The 22,682-nt window shown below is 32.5% G+C and overlaps 2 protein-coding genes across 3 annotated transcripts in view; both read left to right on the top strand.

The window, feature by feature from the left end:
- Nucleotides 1–7,168, top strand: part of LOC123703157 (homer protein homolog 2) — a 37,640-nt gene extending 30,472 nt beyond the window's left edge. The window contains exons 8-12 of the mRNA XM_045651068.1: nucleotides 1,461–1,576; nucleotides 2,112–2,228; nucleotides 2,722–2,851; nucleotides 4,324–4,487; nucleotides 5,661–7,168. Of these exons, the coding sequence (XP_045507024.1) occupies nucleotides 1,461–1,576; nucleotides 2,112–2,228; nucleotides 2,722–2,763 (275 nt within the window). The 3' untranslated portion in view covers nucleotides 2,764–2,851; nucleotides 4,324–4,487; nucleotides 5,661–7,168. The remainder of the gene's footprint in view (nucleotides 1–1,460; nucleotides 1,577–2,111; nucleotides 2,229–2,721; nucleotides 2,852–4,323; nucleotides 4,488–5,660) is intronic.
- A 5,416-nt stretch (nucleotides 7,169–12,584) lies between these two features.
- Nucleotides 12,585–22,682, top strand: part of LOC123703172 — a 37,373-nt gene continuing 27,275 nt past the window's right edge. Inside the window, exon 1 of one of the 2 annotated variants that reach the window (XM_045651084.1) lies at nucleotides 12,585–12,673. The gene's annotated coding sequence lies outside the window, so the exon portion shown is untranslated. Of the gene's footprint in view, nucleotides 12,674–12,696; nucleotides 12,727–22,682 lie in introns of those variants that run through there. The other variant, XM_045651085.1, reaches the window with a different exon arrangement.

Raw genomic sequence — 22,682 nt, 5'->3', positions numbered from 1 at the left:
CTTATGGGGATTTTAGAACATTTGCTTATATAACTCGGAGGATAAAAATGCCTCCAGTTAAGAGCTGCTGTATAAGAGAGTACTGCCAATGTGGACGAGTGGAAACGGCAGCTGCACCAGTATAGGGAAGACAAGGAGGTGGCAAGAGCGAGACATTACGCTGGCAAGGGTGAGTCAGAAATTATGGGGATTTTAGAACATTTGCTGTATAAGAGATGGCAGGATTAGGACCTTCAGCTAACGGCTTCTCTATAAGAGAGCACTGCCAATTTGGACGAGTGGAAACGGCAGCTTCACCAGTATAGGGAGGAGGTGGCAAGAGCGAGACATTACGCTGGCAAGGGTGAGTCAGAACTTATGGGGATTTTAGAACATTTGCTTATATAACTCGGAGGATAAAAATGCCTCCAGTTAAGAGCTGCTGTATAAGAGAGTACTGCCAATGTGGACGAGTGGAAACGGCAGCTGCACCAGTATAGGGAAGACAAGGAGGTGGCAAGAGCGAGACATTACGCTGGCAAGGGTGAGTCAGAAATTATGGGGATTTTAGAACATTTGCTGTATAAGAGATGGCAGGATTAGGACCTTCAGCTAACGGCTTCTCTATAAGAGAGCACTGCCAATTTGGACGAGTGGAAACGGCAGCTTCACCAGTATAGGGAGGAGGTGGCACGAGCGAGACATTACGCTGGCAAAGGTGAGTCGGAAACTATAGGGTCTTTAGGGATATTTGCCTATAAAACTTGGAGGATCAAATTGCCTCCAGTTAAGAGGTGCTGTATAAGAGAGTACTGCCAAAGTGGACGAGTGGAAACGGCAGCTTCATCAGTACAGGGAGGAGTTGGCAAGAGCGAGACATTACGCTGGCAAGGGTGAGTCAGAAACTATAGGGTCTTTAGGAATATTTGCCTATATAAATGGCAGGAACAGAACCTTCAGCTAACAGCTGTTCTACAATCTCTTGTCTCTTGGCAACGTGGACGAGTGGAAACGTTATCTTAATATATATAAATCTCGTGTCACAATGTTTGTCCTCAATGGACTCCTAAACCACTTAACCGATTATAATAAAATTCGCACACCATGTGCAGTTTGATCCAACTTGAGAGATAGGATAGTTTAAATCCCAAATCGTTTTAGAGAAAGCGGGCGAAGCCGCGGGCGGTAAGCTAGTATAAATATAAATTTATAAAGAATAGAAAAAATTCAATCACGAGGCGGGACTCGAACCCGCATCCTTCGCGCCATTCCGGGGCGGATGCCTATTCTTTATAGATTTATATTTATAAAGCATTTGAATGCCATAAAAACCAAAAAATATAAATTCAACGTTATATAAGTTTACTCGTTTAAAATAGTAGCAAGATGTTGTAAAGATAATAATATTAAGATGGTGATTTTTTTTTCTTTTTCTACCTTCCTTAATTTCTCTATCTATAAATACATATATATATCAATAGGTGGTGACGCCAATGAAGTGGAACAACTGCGACAGCGCGTTGCTCAACTCGAGGCGGAGTTGACGCAGAAGAACGAGGAATTGGCGCAAATCACCAAGTCCAAGAAGAGTGAACAGGTAAATATTAGTATAGAAATAAGTTAATTAATATACGATTTATATGTATGAAAGATTCGTGGTGTAAAAGTTGTCTATCAATTTCATAATCAGTACTATCAATACTATCGATTATTACTATCGTCACTATTCATATTAAACTACCGTTCGCGTTGTCACTATCGATGATAGTAATTTTTTTTTTCAAATAATTATTCCTTCCGCTATAACTAACAAGCAAATGCTTGTTTTATCAGAGTCAGTAAGTACTTTTTTATAATTTAAGCAAGGAGGATATATACGTATCTACACTTGTATTTTGCTCTCTATTGTGAACTAAAGAATTTTTTTCACGTAAACACGACAAACTTGGATAAATATCCATACAATAATGAACCTTACTATCACGATAGCGTTAGCACAGCATCCCTTTTGGTCCATACCAAAATAAACCTTATTATAAGCAAACAGGGTTTAAATTGCTTACTACCAGAATATTTCATTAAAATACAACAATGAACCGTATCATCTATACAATTGTCAACCGTATCACAAGGATGCAGAGGCGAAAATGGCGCAGAGCCAGCTGGAGCTAGCGATGGCGGCGCAGGACGGACAGCGGCAAGTGATACAAGCGCTGAACGACCAGTTGGCTAGGCAGATTGATGAGCTGGTGAGTTATTGTCTATTTATATCTATTTTTTTGCTATATTTTTAACTGGTTCTCCGACAATTTCCATTAAAAAGTATTAGTAAACATGGATTGTTTGTATTTGTGTAAAACACGTCATATCTATGTAATACGTATATATGAGTAGTTGTAACATGATAAAAACAACTACTAACAACTATTTTAATGTTAAAGTTAAAATGTTATTAATATTACATACTAATACATATTCTGTCGCGTAACGTAACTTCAAAGGTATACCAACCGCTTTATATACTTAATTTTGCTTCCTGATCAGGAATTTAGATTCGGAAAGTTCTGCTTACATACAAAGTATTTCACAAGGCGCACGCCATTCATATCATTCCGAACGAAACAAATACCTAACGTTTGGTTCGGTCGCGCTAGTCTCACGGATCTGAGCTAGATCACGTTTGTGTTCCTTTAAGGCGTAAAATATTATGTATCTAAAAAATATATGTATCTGTGTTTCCAGTCAACAATCCACCGCGAGATAAACACTGCGCTAGCGACATGAGGCGCGGCGCGCGCGGGCCCGGCCGTGCTGCCGCTGCTGCTGCGCGCTCCGCCCCCCGCGCACGTGCACACCACACACGTGCTCACAGGTACAGTGCATACAGGTACAGTACATACAGGTACAGTGCATACATGCACAGTACATACAGGCACAGTACATACAGGTACAGTACATACATATACAGTACATGCATATACAGTACATACAGGTACAGTACATACAGGTAGTGATGCAACGAATACTACTTTTACGAATACGAATACGAATATCAAACGTACTATTCGGCGAATACGAATACGAATATCTCACCTTGGTAATAAAAGACTTATTTATTTAATGAATGTTTACTCTTCTAATAATTAAAATTTACAATAGGCAAATTTTTATTTAAAAAACATAAAATTCGTAGATTTTCTGGTTTTAGGCGATTTTTTTTTGAGTCTGGATGTTTCCAGTCGTTAAAAAATTCTTTCCGAAGCGACTGTACATGGCTTCAGTGAAAAATATTTTTGGGCGAGTTTTTTCTGACTTGGAAAATGGACATCTTCTCGCCAAAAGGCCAGTGGATCAGCAATCTCTGCACACGTCATATTTTTTTGCGCGATTTTTAAATTTGTAGTAAATAGAGTTGCATACAAAAATATTCGTTTTTAAAAATTCGTATATTCGCCGAATACGAATATTCGGTAAATGTCTACTATTCGGCGAATACGAATATTCGTATTCGTATTCGTTGCATCACTACATACAGGTACAGTACGTACAGGTACAGTACGTACAGGTGCAACGTACACAGGAAGTGTATATAGGTGCAGCGTACACAGGTGCAGCGTACACAGGTGCAGCGTACACAGGTGCAGCGTACACAGGTGCAGCGTACACAGGTTCAGCGTACACAGGTGCAGCGTACACAGGTGCAGCGTACACAGGTGCAGTGTACACAGGTGCAACGTACACAGGTGCAGTGTACACAGGTCAAGCGCATACTAGCTGTCATACTAGCTGTCAGCTGCGCAAGTCTAGCTGGTTGGTAGTGACCCTGCCTTCCAAGCCACTGGTCGTGGGTTCGATTCCCACCCGGGGCAAATTTTGTGTGATGAACATAGATGTTTGCTATGTGTCTGGGTGTTGATTATATCAGTCATCTGGTTTCCATAACACCTAGTGTAGAAAGCTCAGATCGTGCCGTGTGTGAAAATTGTCCCGAAATATTTATTTATATTTATACAGGTACAGCGCATAGACTATTTGATAGACTCACTCACTTTGTATTTGCAAGCAATGTATCTCAAGCTATGTTACATTGTTATACTTAACATTTTTCAGTACATTTTGACGTGTTATATCACAACATAATATAACACAATGCTATATAATCTGTACACACCTTAAGTGAACCGGTACCTACTAGGAAAGCGCGTACCATCATAGACCACATCTTAGCTTTCCATCATTTCATCATCATTGTGGTCAAGCGCTTTCCTATCTAAAAAATCTATTTACCTAATGTTGGGATGAGACAAATAAAGTTATATTTTATTTTATTATTTATTTACACAGGTACAGCGCACGCGCACGCCCCGGAGCCGCACTACGTGGCGCTGCCGCCGCACTACTGAACTGAGCTATCGGTATTCCGCGTGCAGGACATGTTCTAGCGTTCCATTTTTGAATTTGAATTTTTTTTTTCGAGTGGTGTAGTGCTTTTTTTTTCTTTCTGAACTGTTTTCAGCTTAGAGTATATATTACAATAGTATAGAGCGAGTGTATTGCACAAATTGCCTAGTGCGGATCGTAGGCAGATGAGCTATAGATACTATATAGATGTGTGTGTGACAAATAGGGATGGGTAGGTATCAATTGCGTGTTGAACTATCGATAATTTATGTAAATAAATATGTATCATAAGTAAATTTTATGTTCAATAAGTTATTAAAGGAAAAATATATGAATAAAGTATAAATATGTAATTTTTTTATTTGTTTACCAACTGAATAAAGTTTGTTTATTCCATTTGAATATTAAATATTATATAAGAAATTTTCTTGTATTAATTATAAGTACTTTAAAAAAATATGTTTAATTGGAATATCAGAAAAACGTGAGTACTTTTTAAATAATAAAGTTAATAAAATAAAAGATCGGGTTTAGTGCTATTTCTTTAATAATAAATCAAACAATAATAATAATGTTTTAAAAATGGTAAAAAATATTAAGGAATAATCAATAATTTAAAATGATAATATAATAAATAATATTAATAATTTTTTTATTTAATTTTATCCATTCTACTATCAAAATCTTCAAAATCAATTTAGCGGTTCAGAAAATATATCGTAACATTACATACTTTACATTTACACTATAATACATTCGCATTCATAATATTAGAAAGTGTATCATACAAAACACACCACAAATTTATTTATAATACATTTTTAAAAGAGTTTTAATTTTAAAGTTAAATAAATAATTTGTTAAAATATAGTTCTTCTAGTAAACTTTATATCGAGTACAGCGTTGGTCAGGTCACATCACTACGATCACGTGACGGCAGTGAGGCGCGCGAGCGAGCCTGCGCGTGTCCGCCTCCCACCTACCCTTCACCCCCGCGATGCTAGATTTATTTTCATAAAAATAAGTATAACAATCGACTTACTGATGAAATGTGATAGTGGATTTCAATTTTGTGTATTTTCTAGTATCGTTTTTGCAAGATAGAACTGCACATTTCACCATGTTTATTCGTAAATATAAAAAAAATCCAGAGCAACGCACTTCGTGAGCACTCAACCACGACTGCGAGCGCTCGCGGCGGGAGCGTCGTGTTGTTCCCACCTGTGCCTACTGTTCCCACTTGGTTGTTCGCACTCTATAGATAGTATATATACTCTAAGGTTTTCAGCCAATGATATAACACCTGATAATTTTGTAGTTTTTTTTTGGAGTAGTGTTTTTTTTTTCTGAACTTTTGTTTTCAGACAGTGATCTCGCTTGATGGGCTTCACAATGAGCGTTGAATTTGAATTTTGTGTGTTTTATTCTGACGAGCATTTGTTGGGCCAACGTTTGCCATTGTGAAGAATGCCCATGATGTTAAGCGCAGATGCAGTCCAATTAGCGTTTTTGTTGCTTTTTTATTTTTTGTGTGCCAAGTTGGGATGGTCGTGATTTTTTATAGTAATGGTGATATAGATTTTTTTGTAGAATTGTTAGATTTGATTTAATATTTAATTTTAAAGCATTTAACTGTTTTATAAATTAAACTTTTTCCCGCCCGCCTGATGATTTTTTTATATTTATAAATTTCTCATTAGTAGGTTGGGTTTGTAATGTAATCTGTGCAATATAATTATGTGTGTGAATAAATGTTTTAATTTTTTTTTTAATATGATTTTAAGATTTTTTGGAAATGTTTTTAAATTCGTTTAAAATAGTTGTTTGTTGTGTTGAATTCTTACAATTTTAAAATGCATAATATGACTCGCTTCAAAACAACTTACAGTAGAAACAATAAAAAAATTGCAATCATCCCAATGCACACGATTTTATATTTCAAATATGTATTTGTTTTTAAATATTTAAAAGACATTTTAATTGTATTATTTTTTTTTCGTCCTATTTTGTGAACTAACCGTGACAATCATAATTTATAACTTCCTCTTTGTCAGATTTATATTGTATTGTAGAGAAAGTTTCTCATATTTTACTTATTTCTATGTAGATGTTTTATTATATAGTTCTTAATGTCGAATTTGATTCTGAAATATGAACATAAATTTTTGATTCCAGTTTGATCAAAATAAGGAATTTCAATAGTCGATTTGCAACTTTTTATTTATTTCATTTTTTAATATGCACTGGTATATTATATTTTAAAAATGTTGCAATACGATAAATCCTTATTATGATCTAAAAAAGGGTCATATTAAAAAAGGAGAATGACTTTTAACATCGTAAAGTAAAAAATAAACTAGACTATTAAAAAACATCATTTAGAAACCATTTTTAAAATCTGTAATTAAAACTTTCTACGTGAAATGACATCTTTATATTTCAGTTTTAGAATTAGATTTATAAAATGTTTTCAACAAAAATTTCATATGTCGTAGTGTTCTAGTGAATTTTTAATACGTATTTTTTTTATTAGTATTTTAATGTTTTACAATATTCTACCCACCTCTGTTTGTAAATAAATTCTTTATTTAATTATTATCATTATTAAAAAATAAGTAAGTTTTTATGTCTGTAACATGAACCTGCGTAGCGGAATATCGATACCTATCTGTAGCATTTTATTAGTCACTTAAGTACTGTTAGCAAAATAACGAATTTAATTATTATAGGTAAATTTAATTTTTTTTTTATTGCACACTATACAAGATAGCTTTCACAGCTCAATATATAGTATTTTTTTTAATTTAAAATAGCAATTTGTTAGTTTTTTCCGCGTATATATTTTTTATGAGGCTTAGTTATTTTGCTAACTGTACATATTATCCTAAAATTGTCTTTATATTTCGCGATTGTGTCATTATTTTATAGTTTATCAGTTTAATTAAGTTTTATTTTCAATCGCGTATATAAATCAATAATATAAAATATTATTTAGTTTGTCTCTATAGTTATTGTACCCTATGAAGTTTTAATGTAGATAATGAATGTAGATGTGACGAACATACTGTAAGATTATTTATTATATATATATAATTATATATTTAATAATAATAGCTCTTCCTCGAACTTTGATCTGTTTCAAGTTTCTTTGTAAAGTTAGGTGTATCTGTTGATAATTATTATAGTGTACCTATTGAAATCTAACTCGAAATGTCTTAGTGAATTTAGATATTTTTACGTGTATGGGACTCTTTAAATTTATCCATGTGATATTGATGTATGAAAAAATGGAAAATATCAGAGGTTTTCAAGTATTTTATTGTTTTCGATTTATTTTCATTTGTTGTTATAGATAAACTTACTCTAATAGTGTCAATATTATTAGTTTTTTTTTTGGGCGTAAAGATCTTTGGAAACACCGAAGATCTTAAAATATATACAAAGTTATGGAAATTGCTTTAAAATTACATAATATATCATGTATAAATAATATCTTGTCGGAGTGAAGATATTTTATCCAAAACGTCTCGAATATTCGATACGCACGAATACATTTAAAGAGTCCCCGAATTACCATTTCCTAGTCGTAAGTTTAAATGTCATCTGTATCCGTCTACCAGAGATAATTATTTCTTTCTCTTTATTTATTTATTTATTAATTTTTCTTTACAAAACCCTGTATCGAATAGATCCCTTAGCAAATTAGAATTTCGCACGGGTAACATACCACAGACGAAAAACAAAAAAATAATAAATGGCGCGTTTTACCGCCATATTGTCTATGTACATCTCTATAATCTATGTCTCTGCATATGTTATCTGTGGCGGGGTGAATAATAACGAAAACAAACGATATCATTAAAAAAGGCTGAGGACAAACAATTTTTTAAAAATAAAATAATATACAATGTCTTCTAAACAGGGTATTTCGTTTACTGTTTGTGCGTTTTATGAGACACGACGTTGTTATTCGATTTTGAACTTCACTAAAATTAACTTCCCGCTTCGTGCGTGAGTCGTGGCCGGGTTTCGATACGATTTATCGTGTCCGTGTCGTTGAGTATAAAAATCTTTTGTAAAAGCGAAAAATTTACTATTATTATTAAACTATGCTATGACTTGCTATTTCTTGTTTTAGGATTTTAGATTTGGGTCTAACGATTTGATGTAGTTCTCGTTTTTGTACGCGAAAATAATATTTTACGTAGTTTAAATCCTGTTTCTGTACGTAAATAACTTCCCTAAATTACTGGTTAATTATTTACTCTAATATTCATATAGAAACGACTTTATTATTATGAAAAAAAATCATGACATTTTTCCATACATTTATCTTGTAAAATGTACTATTAACTCGGTTTTACGACTCACGACACAGCCCTACAGTTTAGGCGTTTCCCTACTGAGTGATTATTGAAATTTTAAACTACGTGAGTGTGTCTAACTCTTTAGTAGATATGTCTTGTAGGTGTAAGTTTCGTTGCTGTTTATGCAAGGTTGTTAAGTGTATAAATGTTATGGATGAAAAAGAAGTGCGGCAATTTTAAAGTATAGGTAAAAAATAATAAAGTAAATAACTAACAAATATGAAATGCAGAGGTAAAGTACAGTATTGTATGTATTTAAATTTAAAAGCAAGGGAAAATGACATGGCTTAATTACATAAAGAAGGAAAGTGTATACATAAAAGAGACGAAATCTGTTCAGTACTTTTAGAGCAACATAGTATATGTACATACATAATATGTTTATTTTGTATTTAGAGGAACATACATTTCTGTATACTAATTCAAGATTTAAAATCTCCAAATATAAAATCATGTATATAATTACATACATACATACATATGTTTATTTGCATTTAGAGGAACATACATTTCTGTATACTAAAAATTTAAAATCTCAAAGTGTTAAATAATTTTTTGATAAACCAACTAAGCATTATTTTAAAATTATACGCACTTCGTTTTCAAATCGTAACATAGTCACAAATAATTTTATTTTGTAGTCAAAGTTTGATGTTGGATTCGTGTTTATTGATAATATTTCATGACTGTATGTTTGTATGACATATTGTTAAAAGAAACAGGAGTTTTTAGTATATGAGGCTATTAAATTTTAGGTATTGAACTGTAACTTAGAAAAGATAAATTTAAAATATTTTCGAGTTTCTTCTCTGTATCATTAGTCAGAAGTTTATTATATGTATTGAAACTAAAGAAACATGAATCCAACAATAAACAATGCTTTAGGGGGATGTCCACTTGGTTTTTCTTTACTTTGTTAGATAAAACATAATAAATATAAAATAAAGAGAAAAGACCAAGACTATTATTAGCCTGTTTTATATTAAAAAAATTAAAAGTTGAATGATCTCTTTCAGGCAAAATAAACATATTCATAACATTATTTATTTAAAAAATAATATTTATATATATATAGTAGTTAATAATAATAAAATTTCTTTTATCTCCTGGAAATGAATTCTGAAATAAAAACTTATTGTTGTAATGAATAAGTGGACATCCTTCCAAATAGCGTTTAGCTTAGAAAAATATATATGTTCTATGTATTTCACTATTTATTTGTAAATGTATAACGTTTAACACATATTATTATTGAGTATAATGAAGAAATTATGTAGACACGATTGATCTGTTGCTATTTGAAAGTGTATTTAATGTAATTTTCGTAGTTTAAGTGTTGTTTTCGTGAATTTATGAACCAGTGACGTAAGAGAAGGTTTTTATGAGACATCAAAAACTGCTTAGACTTTGTAAAATGTTGCTTACAAAAACAAAAGTCTTTTTAAGTTTCTGGGTTTTTACTATAAGCCCATTTCGTACTATTAATATTTCGTATCTTCGTACGTATTTTTATCATTGTATAAGTACGTTGCAAGAATAATTAAATTCTAAAAAGTAAATGGAATATCATTTGGTATATGCAAGTTTAATATTCCTGTAATTTTCGAAAAATCCTAGGTTTTCTATTAAAAATAGAGATGGCAAAAGAACCTCTCACTTACGTCACTGCTTCATGAAGGAGGTATGTAGTTTGAATAAAATGTAATCTGGCTGGGAGATGACATTTTTGTTATCGAGATGAAAATTTAATGTTAATTGTACCAAAACAATCGGTCCGCGGTAACCCACCGATGTGTATGTTTGCCTGTGCCAATACCGAGAACCGATAGCCCGGGCCGATGTTTATGGTGAATAAATAGGATAAAATTTGTTGTATTGTAATCGCATTAGGGTATAATTCAATATTGTATTATGTGGTCTGCGTTGTTGGAAATAAATAAAACAACAAATCAACAGTTCTTAATGTATTTATTTATATAAGTCAAAGTATAGAAATGTATTTAAAATTTCCTATTTTTAATTGTAGGTAAAATAATGTTGTAACAACACAATGCAGGCTATGTTTTACCGTTAACTTCCATTAGATGCGTAGTCGCTGTGAGCTACCATGTGCGTATTAACAATAAATAAATGAATTAATATCAAATTATTGTGTGCAGTTTTATTTATAACAACCTATTTATATCATAATATATTAAAATGTTTGTCTGAATGTACTTATGTCTAGAATCGTAAACGAAGGATTCCTGAAGATCAATCTTCGACAGAGTAGCACAGACGAAGTCGGGGTGCACAGCTAGTAATATAAAAACACGAAATTCTGGTCTGAATGTATAGCTGTTTGTAACGCATTAACGGCTGAAACACAGCACAAACCGACACAAAAACAAATAAAGGGAAAATTATGAACATGATTTAATCATCGGGGTAAACTGCGGGGCACAGCTAGTTTAATTATCTATATAAGGCTGGTTGCAGAGCTTGACCGACCGTCAGTGCGGTACGTCAGTCGCGCTTGTCATATGTATGGAAATACATAAAACCGTTCATAGCTAGACCGACCATACGCACGCGTATTGTCATGCGCATTAGTGTCATAGTCATACAATTGTTGATGCGTATCGTCAGGACCGACGGTACGCACTGACGGTCGGTCAAGCTCTGCAACCAGCCTTATTTATTTACTTATATTATTAATTTACAAGCATTTTACCGTGAAGATACCGTGAAGGTTACATAGCGAATTATTAGCAGTTGTCTTTCAAATTCGTCTCGGTCTGTCTGTACAAGTAATTGTTTTTGATATAGCAAGTCACGATATTATATTGGCAGTGACGTTTGTTGTTTTGAGTACATTGACTGTTTTGTTTGGTACTAAAAATAGAATATTCGCTGTTTGAGTATTTCATTCATCCATCAAAATCATGATTTTAGATGCTACTATATTTTTACCTTTTTTGATACTGTTTACTTGAATAGAACCTACTTCTGTTTATTGAATTATAATAATTGATGCATGCTTATGTTAATCTTCTCATCTAAAAGTTTTCCTTTTTTAACCGACTTCAAAAAAAGGAAGAGGTTATCAATTCGGCTGGTATGTTTTTTTTTATGTATGTACACCGATTACTCCGAGGTTTCTGAACCGATTTACGTGATTTTGTTCAATGCGGGATGGTGTCGAATTAGTCCCATAAAAATTTTATTCGGATAGGCCCAGTAGTTATTATTTTATGAGCATTTTTGTCTGTAGGTACTTGTAAATGTTGCAAGTGCAAGTTTGAAGTCGGTTGTTTTTAACGCAGTTATCACTTGTCATAGTCATAGCATTAATGTTGGGGATCACGTGAAGATTTTTTGAACATTAAATTAAGAAATAATAAGTTAGAAAAAGTTAATAGCAGCAACATGCACCAACGTACAAATTGTACCTAATACTACTAATAATTATTATAGTTAAAAAAGACTAACACGCTAAACACGTGAACAATAAAAATGTGTTGAAAAAGTAATAATTAATCTCGAATCAATTTTCTTGGAAATTTTGAGATATGCACCATATATTATAATAAATTATAACATTTACTTTAATAATCCCAACGAGTCAAAATTACATTTGTGCAAAATAATGACATAATAATTACACTCAATTATACCGTGTTTGTAAAAGTGGACATAAAATTAACATTTGCACGTATAAAATTTAAATTATGACTTCATTGACACTATAATATTTTGTAACTGCTAACTTGAAAAAAAAAAATATCGAACTTCGCAAAAGGTGCCATTGCCAATAGTGCAATAAAAAAAATACAGTTGATTTGGCGCGAATTATCTGTACGCACGCGCGTTGGTTTTTTTTTTCTCGTTCGATTTTTAAATATTCGTTTAAATTAAGAACATAATGTGAAAGTGATGATTAGAAGGTAATATTTCATTGTGTTGTGTATATAAAATAAATAACAGTGATTTATTCATGGTATGTACTTAGTTCCTTTACCTACATAATAATTATTAATATAAATATACCTATCATATAAATATTTTAATCTCAGCAAATACATTTGGATATTTTTAAATCGTCTCATTTTTTTTGTATAATACGCATATTAAATACGTAATTACGGCTTATGATACTTTTTTTCATAAAGTCTTTTATGTCTATTCAAAATAATTGATAAACATTATTTAAGTACCTATATAAAATTCTGAAAATATGAATATTATATCGTTCAAACTGCACAACGGACTCAAGTTTGTTAACATTATGATTAGATTTATCCCAACGTACCTACCTAGTACCTACCTACCTACAATTATTTTCAATTTTCTATTTGAATAGGTATACAAAGCTTTGACTTACCTAATTAACAAATGCTTTTTCTAATAGACGTTTTTAGCTTTGGAACTCATAACTTAAAATCTACAAAATTCCAAACATTTTCACTGGCTATTTAAAATCAAAATTATGAAACGTTTTACAACTTTTAAGCTATTGCATAGCTTCTATCGCGGGCCTTGAGCGCGGGGACCGAATCGAGAAATTCCGTAACGAAAAAACCTCATGCTCCCCACTCCGACGGGCGGAGGTGTGTGTGGCTTGAAGCACAGAACTAGGTATATGGCTTGAAGGCATAGCATGCAATAGCTTTACCGCGGCAGTCCCCGAGTGCCACACATCTTTTTTTTTATTTTTAGTAGCTGAATGTTTAAATAATAATATTACATAATATACTACCCACTTTAATAAGTATTAATTGCATAGTGGACAAATGACTGAGATATCGCCATCACTTTCCGACAGTGGAAAAAATGCTTTGACTTCATAGAACCCTTAGGTACGTAATAAAAACTGTTCTAGATTATTCTAGAAACCCTACACCTATAATCACAGCAGGCGAAAGTGTGATCAACATTTCCGTATACATTGCACGCTCTATATATTACAAATTTCCAATAAATTATTGGAAACACGAACGGAAGATTTTAGAGTAGCGTGCTACATTTCTTGGCGACTTGTTCGTACTATGTTTTATGTATAGATTCGTAAAAAAATTACGTATACTGTGCTATTCCATGATATCTGTGCTTATTTGTATAAATGTGAAATTAACTGTTTTTTTTTCGTGAAATTAACGTTTTTGATTCATTGTAAGTAGTAGAGAGGCTGGTTTGAGATTAGATGTTATGTGGTACCAATACCATCATAAGATTTATTTAACACCAATTTTTCATTTACTGAGTTAATAACATAAAATAAGCGAAACAGATAGAATCAATGATTAATATTTTAAACATAAGAATAAATTACGTAAAACAATGCACCAGGAAAATCTTTAAAGTAATTCGAGACAATAGATTGTAAGTCGTGAAGATCATGGCTGTAATTAAGCTGTTAATAAAATATAAAACAATGACATAAGTATATTCTATTCTAGTAATAATTTTTTTCTCTGTGACCCGCGGTTTTACCCGCATTGCTCCTCTCTTATTGGTCTTGCCTGATGATTTATTTGTTTATTGTACAATAGGGGAGCGCTTGATCCTAGCGTGATGATATACATCTAGCCACATATTAAGTTATACGTCTATGGCGTTCCTAAATAAATGGACTATCTAACACTAAAATAATTTTTCAAATCAGACCCGTAGTTCCTGAGATGAGCGCGTTTGACACAACAAACAAACAAACTGCAGATTTATTAGTAGGTAGTTATTCTTTGAGGGCAAATTTATTTCTTTAGATTTAAGTATTTTTAGGCGAATTACAAGCAATTTGATTTCTTCATCGAACCTTTTTTAGCACATAATATTACGAGATCAGTTACCTACTTATTTCAATTTAAAAAGTGTATTGATTTTTATTCCACAAAAGAGAAGTAAATTTAAATGCTTCGCAAATTAGCCTCCAAAAGAGGCCATCTGATAGTTTTTTCCTATTCTCTGCTGAATCACTCTTGAATGTCAATTCGACATGGTAGTTAAGTGGAACATGTTATTATGACGCCGGGGTGAACAGCTATGTTCACCCCGGCTCCGTTTGAATTATCGGAATGAGTATCTATATTACATATAATAAATCTGTAGAAGGGTCAATTCTGTACATTGAAAATATTGAAAAAATAACTAGCAGGGGGTGTTACTGGATCGATACCAAACCCAAATATGTGATTAAAAAAATTTTTGTCTGTCTGTCTGTCTGTCTGTCTGTCTGTATGTGAAGACATCACGTGAAAACTACCGGTTCGATTTCGATGAAACTTGGTATAATTATACCTTATTATCCTGGGCGTAAAATAGGATACTTTTTATCCTGGAAAAATACGTAGAAAAAAAAATAATCTCAATTTTTCAGTTATCCATAGACGTTGTTCTGTAGTAGGTACCGCGAACACACGTTGCGTATTATTATAGACCTAGCCGTATTTGGGTCCAATAGATATTTATAAGATGTCATTGTCCGAGTTACTCAAAATGGAGAAATAAACCATGCACGCAAAGACCGACATCCGCGCGGACGGAGTCGCGGACGGAGTCGCGGGCGGAAGCTAGTAATAACTAAAAGAATAATGATAGAATAGAATAGGAATGATTGAAAGCTCGATTCTCAAATAAACTAGGTACTTATAAGTTATAAAGATTTATTCAATACTACCTTCCGCTCGCGGATTCGTCCGCTTTGTATTACCTAAACTTAAAAAAATATGTACTAAAACCTTTTTTAAGACGGCGGAAAGCTGTGGCGGAAAGCGACATTGTTTTAAACTATGTATTATCATACTATGTAAATGTAGTGATGTTATTCTACTGTATTTTTAATTTACTACGATAACATTATAACATGGAAAACTGAAGTGAGTAGGTACCTATGTGTACCTATGTCACAGATGTAGATACCTAAGTTTATTATCGAACTAAGTGTGTTTTTGAATGAGTTATAAATTAACACAATTTTCGAATTCAAATTATGTACTCTGAGACTAGTCACGCAAAATGATAAATCCTATCATTCACAATACAGGGTGTCCCACTGTTGGTATACTAAGCTCAAGGTTATAGTTTTGCATATGCTGAGTACGTAAAAAATCCTAATAAAATTCCAGACGCAGTTTTTTTGTCAAATTGATGAATTGCTAAAACTCTATGTGAACACCCATAACGAGCAACCCGCCCAACTTTGCCACCAGCACGATAGACAGAATGCTCACATTACCGAAGTGGTATATGCCGGCTGCGCGAAGCTAGTGAAGAAAACATGGATTTTCAGGAAAAATTTAGCAAACATTTTTTGATGTAATTTTGTTGTTTAAATATTTTTTTACGTGATCAGTGTATGCAAAACTACAAGTCCCTTCGCGCTTAGTATACCAATAGTGGGACACCCTGTATAGGAAATAAATGACTCGCAAAATATCCAAATAAAAACTCACTTGACTGTTACATGAACGAGTCATTGCAGGAAGAACTTGAGATGGCGAGGAAGTGATAGCTATCGGTTCCAAGGTTCCAGATATATTGTGAAATATTACACGTTTATCAATTACCGGATTGTAGAAAGATAAATTGCTTAATAAATTTATATAGTAGTATAATTACAATTAAATTAATATCAAGATACGGAGCAGCGTCCTGCGTATCAAGCAAAATTTCTAAATAAAATAAAAATGGTTTTATTCAAGAAAAATAGTTTTTTGAAAATTAAGAAGATTGAAAGGCGACTGGCGCGGGCGGTTAACGCTTTTTACCTCGGCTTCTTACCGTTTCTAGCTTATAAATTGCATTAAAAAAAGATACACTGGTTAGATTTTATGAGAACTCTATTTTACAATATATTATTACCATCGTATGGGCATTAGGGCATTAGCATCTAACATTATAATATTGTGACTTATGTAAGTCCAGTGTGTTTTAGTGTCCAATCAGACTACCAGCTTATTTTAAATCCCTACATAAGTAAAAAAACATTACCCATTGGTTCCAGGCCTTCCATATTAACTTGAACTTATCTATTGCTAATAGATAATAATTTAACCCATTTTCACACAACAATTCATCATAAAATTGTCATATCTAAATGCACCATTTATCTGTGACATAGGTACCCTTGTACAGAGCATATTAATCTCTTGAGCTAGAAACGTTTATTATTTATAAAACACACATAATATTTATCCAGCCAATTAACCTTAACTAAACCTACCTGATTTACCACATAAAATATACCAACAACATACGATAATATACCTTATTGCGTATAGAATAGGGATCAATAGAAGGTAGTAATAATTCAGTTTTATGTTACGCTTGTAACATAATTACTTGTAAAAGCAATTTTACAAGTCAAGCCTCGTTTTCTAGGCTTATTAATTGCATGTGTGACACATGACGTGGTCTACAAACTGTGTTTTACAATCCAATTAAACAACATGGGAAAAAATGTGCATTTTATATAAATACTAGCTTACCGCCCGCGGCTTCGACTGCTTGGTCTAAAACCTAATAAATTATATAGGTACTAAAACCTTCCTCTTAAATCACTCTATCTATTAAAAAAACCGCATCAACCTACATCACGCTGCGCTAAGATCAATAAAAGCAGAGCAATGCAGGTAAAACTGTAAGACATAGCTAGTTAACGTATAAATATAAACCATAAAAACATTACACTCCTTTTAAACTAGTACATAGCAGAACATTACATAAATCATGGAAATATATTTCATAACCGATCATCAGCATGCGCGCACGCATAAAATTGCTCAAATAAATTTGATAGGTTTTATCATGGTGTGTTTGTGTTACTGAGCGCATCACAACAGATAATTAATACAAAATAAATAAAAATGTCATGTGACAGCTGTCAGCGGCTGTCAAAATGTCACGCTTATCATGTCATATCATAATTAGTTTAATTTTTGAAAGGAAAAATTTGTACCTAGTAGGTAAAAAGTCACAGGAAATTTTATGTTGTGGTGTGGTGTCATGTGGTTGATTTAAAGTACGTATACACGTTTCGTTTCCCGCGATTTATTTGTGAACAGTGTTTTTTAAATTAAATTATTACCTCAAATTCGATTCTTATATCATTATCCTCTCCATAATTTCCTGCGTTCGAAAGAAACGGACATTAAAATTTCAAATTTCAAATCCTGACAAGTTGCGATATCCATTTGGTATTTCAGGGTGTTGGTTGACATTTTTTAGTAAGAAGCAGAATACGATTGTTTAACACTTATACGATGTATTAAAACGATTAACCTTTTTGTTTGGAGTAAGTTACTTGAATGGCAATTCAAATAACTTGCTCTTGTCTTGTCGAAAATATTGTGTTAGTGAATTAATTACCCTTATTTTTTTTAAATGTCTTTGTGTCGAAATTATTATAGTTACCAAATAACTTTAGCAGCAAATACTGAAAAACTTATACCGCGGGAAGATAGTAACACACGATGGGTCGCTAAGTGTAACCAAGTAGGTAGCACAGATTATGTTACTATGAAAAACAAAATTATGTTAGGTGAATTATTTTTTAACTTATCAATTCAATAATTGCTGTATAAAGATGCAATTATTGGTTTAATATTTTGTATAGTGCCATCTTCCCTTCCACAAAGCCACGTTTCGTGCGTGAGTGTTGACACGTCATGTGACGATTGATGAATCTTCCAACTACCCGCTATTTATATTATTATGAAAAATTATATCAAAATAAAAAATTGATAAACTAATTTCATTAAAACCTTACAATAGCAATAGCAAGACTCTCGTCTAGTATAAAAATTAAACGCACATGTACATAATATTATATCCATAGTTGTAAGCATTTTACTCACCAGGAAACCGAAAATCCTCGGCAATATATAAAAGAAATTTCACATTGATTAATCGTTTCAAAACGATTTCCTTTTTCGTATGTCAAAGGCCATCGACCATTACGATATTATGGCCGATATTTTACGCAACGCCCTTGAAGGCACGTAGGCTTCTTACATACGAAGCGACAATTTTAATTATTATTCAAATTTTGTTATTGTTGCTTAAACATTAGATTAATTTATTATTGTTAAAGAGAAGAGATTTTTTTTATTAAATAGTTAAAATAAACGAACAAGTATGATTAATTAGAATACTTGCTCAACTAATTAAAAAATAACAATACCGTTAGAAAGTATTCTTTACTGAGACACATAGGTTTATTTATATTCGTACCGGATAGCAGATTGTCATATAATTTATTAAAAATAGTACAAGAAAACTTAGAAACTAACACTATCTGTAGTCGTGTATTGAAACTATTTATAAAACTTTATGTATAGAGGATTAATTAAAATCACAATGTTAATCATGTTAATAATACATTATAATATAAGTTTAATGTTCGCAAACAAATTAGGGCGGACCAGTAGGTATATATTCCAAACAATAATTCATAATGTGACTGAAACAGAGTCAACTAAAATAAATTATATGTGAGTGTGTATAAAAAATTATACTGTATGTACAATGTGTGAAATTTAATCTATACTAATATTATAAAGCTGAAGAGTTTGTTTGTTTGAACGCGCTAATCTCAGGAACTACTGGTCCGATTTGAATTCTTTCAGTGTTAGATAGCTCATTTATCGAGGAAGGCTATAGGCTACGACCAACAATATCATCACGCTACGACCAACAGGAGCGGAGCCACGGGGGTGAAACCGCGCGGAGCAGCTAGAAAGATATACTTAGATAAATCTTTAAATTTATGTATTTGAAAAGTCAAACTCATCTATAACAATTTACAACAAAACGAAACTAAAATCGAAACTAAAAATACGTAATTTATTATGACGCTACAAATTTACTTAGTAACCAAATATTTGCCAATATTCTTTACATCGCAAGATCACAGCGTATCTGATAAGATCAGTGATCTATCATCTTCAAAAACTGTGTAAATATTTAATTTTTATCAAGCTCTGTGTTTTTATTTTCTATCATATAGGGTATTAGTAAAGAAACACTCTGGTAGGGCTGAAGCTATTCGAAATAGTCAAACTTATAAACGTATTAATTAAAATACTTTATTGATCATTTCGTAAAAGTTAAGACAAAAATTATATATGTTTCTAAACAAAAAAAGTCGTATGTGCTGAGCACACGTGTCAGAAGTGAAACTTCTAATATTCAAAGATACCAAAATCGTCGCTTGACGTGAAGGTTTTGCCTTGGCCTTGAAATTTGACTCTCAACGCACCTAAAGAAGTTTCCCTTTTTTTCACTTTCACAAAATAAACGAAAAGAAAATAATCATGTCCTCAAAAAATTTTCATGAAATATTAAACCTCTTTTGTCGTTACCTGTCTCACCAGCCTTATTATTTGCATGGTGCAAATTGCAATGGCTGTGTCAAATTGATTGACAATTACACTTGTAATTTAAATGAGGACAGCAATTCGTAATACAGTAAAAACTTTAATCGTCTCCCGTTAAAGTTATTACCGTTTTATTTCAGAAAATTTGTGGGCGCTCTTAAAGTTAATCGATATATTATTATTCATAACCAAGCTAATTTTTTGAAAGCTGGGTAAAATTGTATGTATTCCCGGAGCTCTCGAAGATAGGGGCCGTATAGGGGCTTTATAAATTACTAGCTTTCCGCCCGCGGCTTCGCCCGCGTTTTCAAAGAAAAACCCGCATAGTTCCCGTTCCCGAGGGATTTCCGGGATAAAACCTATGCTATCTCTCAAGTTGGATCGAACTGCACACGGTATGCGAATTTTATTATAATCGGTTAAGTGGTTTAGGAGTCCATTGAGGACAAACATTGTGACACGAGATTTATATATTAGATTTATATATTAGAAGAAGAAGAAGATATCACTACATACTTACATAGGCAGTAAAAAACAAAGTCGCTTTTTCCGTCCCTTTATCCCTATGTACCTATGTATGCTTAAATCTTTAAAACCACGCAACGGATTATGATGCGGTTTTTTAATAGATAGAGCGGTTCTTGAGAAAGGTTATAGTATATATTTTTTTAGGTTTTAGAGAAAGCGAGTGGAAAGCTAGTTTATAATACTATATAGCCTCTCTGATATAAAACACCTACTTACCTCTTTGTATTCAACAAAGACAAGGTATTAAAAAAATATACCTACTCACTAATAAATTGGTTTTTAAAAGTTCCAGACAACCTACACATAAGACAAGCATATTGCATATGCATTATTATGCAAAAAATAACATAGTTTAAATATAAAATCATATCCTATTTTTATAATTCGCTGAATAAATCGAGCGTCAGCAAGCAATTAGGGCAAGGATACTTACTGACCTTCCCCGTACTAAAGAAATTGAATAAACACGACAGTAACAAGTAACAATATTTGATCGAAATAATATTATGATTGCATTTTTTATCGGCTAATTACTGTTATCAATAACAACGTAATTGAAAACTGGTATGACAGGCTGTAGTTGGTTAAAATGGTATGGTACCAGAAACGTAGCGTGTCTTGGCGGGGCCCCGTATAAAAATTTGTTTGGGGGCCCTTAGGATGGGTAAAGATTTCTCACAAAAGCGCACGTTGGGGGCCCCCTTGGCGCGGGGGCCCCGTATAATTGATACGGCAGATACGGCGGTAGCTACGCCCCTGTATGGTACATATTTAATTACTAGCTTTTCGCCCGCGTCTCCACCCGCGTTTTCAAAGGAAAACCCGCATAGTTCCCGTTCCGATGGGATTTCCGGGATAAAACCTATCCTATGTGTTAATCTCAGTTACCCTCTATATGTGTGCTTAATTTCATTATAATCGGTTCAGTAGTTTATGCGTGAAAACCATACATATACATACATACAAACCTCTCCTTTATAATATTAGTATAGATTACATATAATAATGTAGCTTTGTCTGATTATTTGTTAGTTTTTTATTATTTTTAAACAGCTGAAAATAATAATATGTCAAGCTACTAGGGTATCATAATCATCATAGAAAACATATTCCTATTTCAATTTCTATAGACATAATTCGCAGCCTACAGGTGTTTCATTAACAGCCTAGGCTCTTTCTTGAACTGTCCTGTTTTATTACACACCTATCTGAATTAACGTTTTATATTATCTTCATTTTAAATACGTGTTGCTATCATTATAATTTGAAATTTTATATAGAATTTCTTTAAAGTTTTTCTCTTAAATTTGCTTAGACGAGAGGCTTGAAATACCTCTTTGATGACTAACAGTTTCGTAATTACATTGAAAAGCTTCCGTGTTAACATGCCAACTCATCCTAGTGAGATTCACAAAGGATTCAATACAGGTCTTTATGAAGTGTTGGAATAGTTACCTGCTTTAGAAGTAAAAACTTCTTTGGCTGCCTAACGCAATATGTTGTAGTAATTGAATGACCTTCGGCATCTTTATAGATCACTTTTATGGTGTGGTTATTTTTTAATCTCTGATAACTTATCTCCTAAAATAAAATAAATATATATATAAGAAAAACATATTAAATTAAACTCTTTAATAAACCAGATAGTGCAGGTTTTCCATACATTTTCTAGCTTGTGAAAGCTCGGATCCTAATTAACATAATATGAACATTCTTTTAACATAAATTATAATATAGCCGATATATGCCTTCTTTAATCTTTTTCTTTCCCCACATTTTTTCGTTCTTCTATCCGTCCTTACATTTTGAAATTGTGACGTTTACGTTATTATTTTCTGATAGTTGATAGACACTATTCTTACTGATTTTATTCCACCTAAAGTCTAAAGATGTATGGAAATCCAATCTTATAAAAGCTCTTTGCTACTACAATATCGAATCCTATTAAACTGAAATTCATCCAATAATCTTTTATAGCCATTTTTATTCGTCGTTAAAATATAATATTAGGTCTGATTTAATTGAATTTGTAATAAGTACCTAGGTATTTCGT

The sequence above is a fragment of the Colias croceus genome, chromosome 25 (genome assembly GCF_905220415.1).
Source record: "Colias croceus chromosome 25, ilColCroc2.1".
Classification (NCBI taxonomy): Eukaryota; Metazoa; Arthropoda; class Insecta; order Lepidoptera; family Pieridae; genus Colias; species Colias croceus.
The sequence above is the reverse complement of the archived record's forward strand: the minus strand, read 5'-3'. Positions and strand labels throughout refer to the sequence as shown.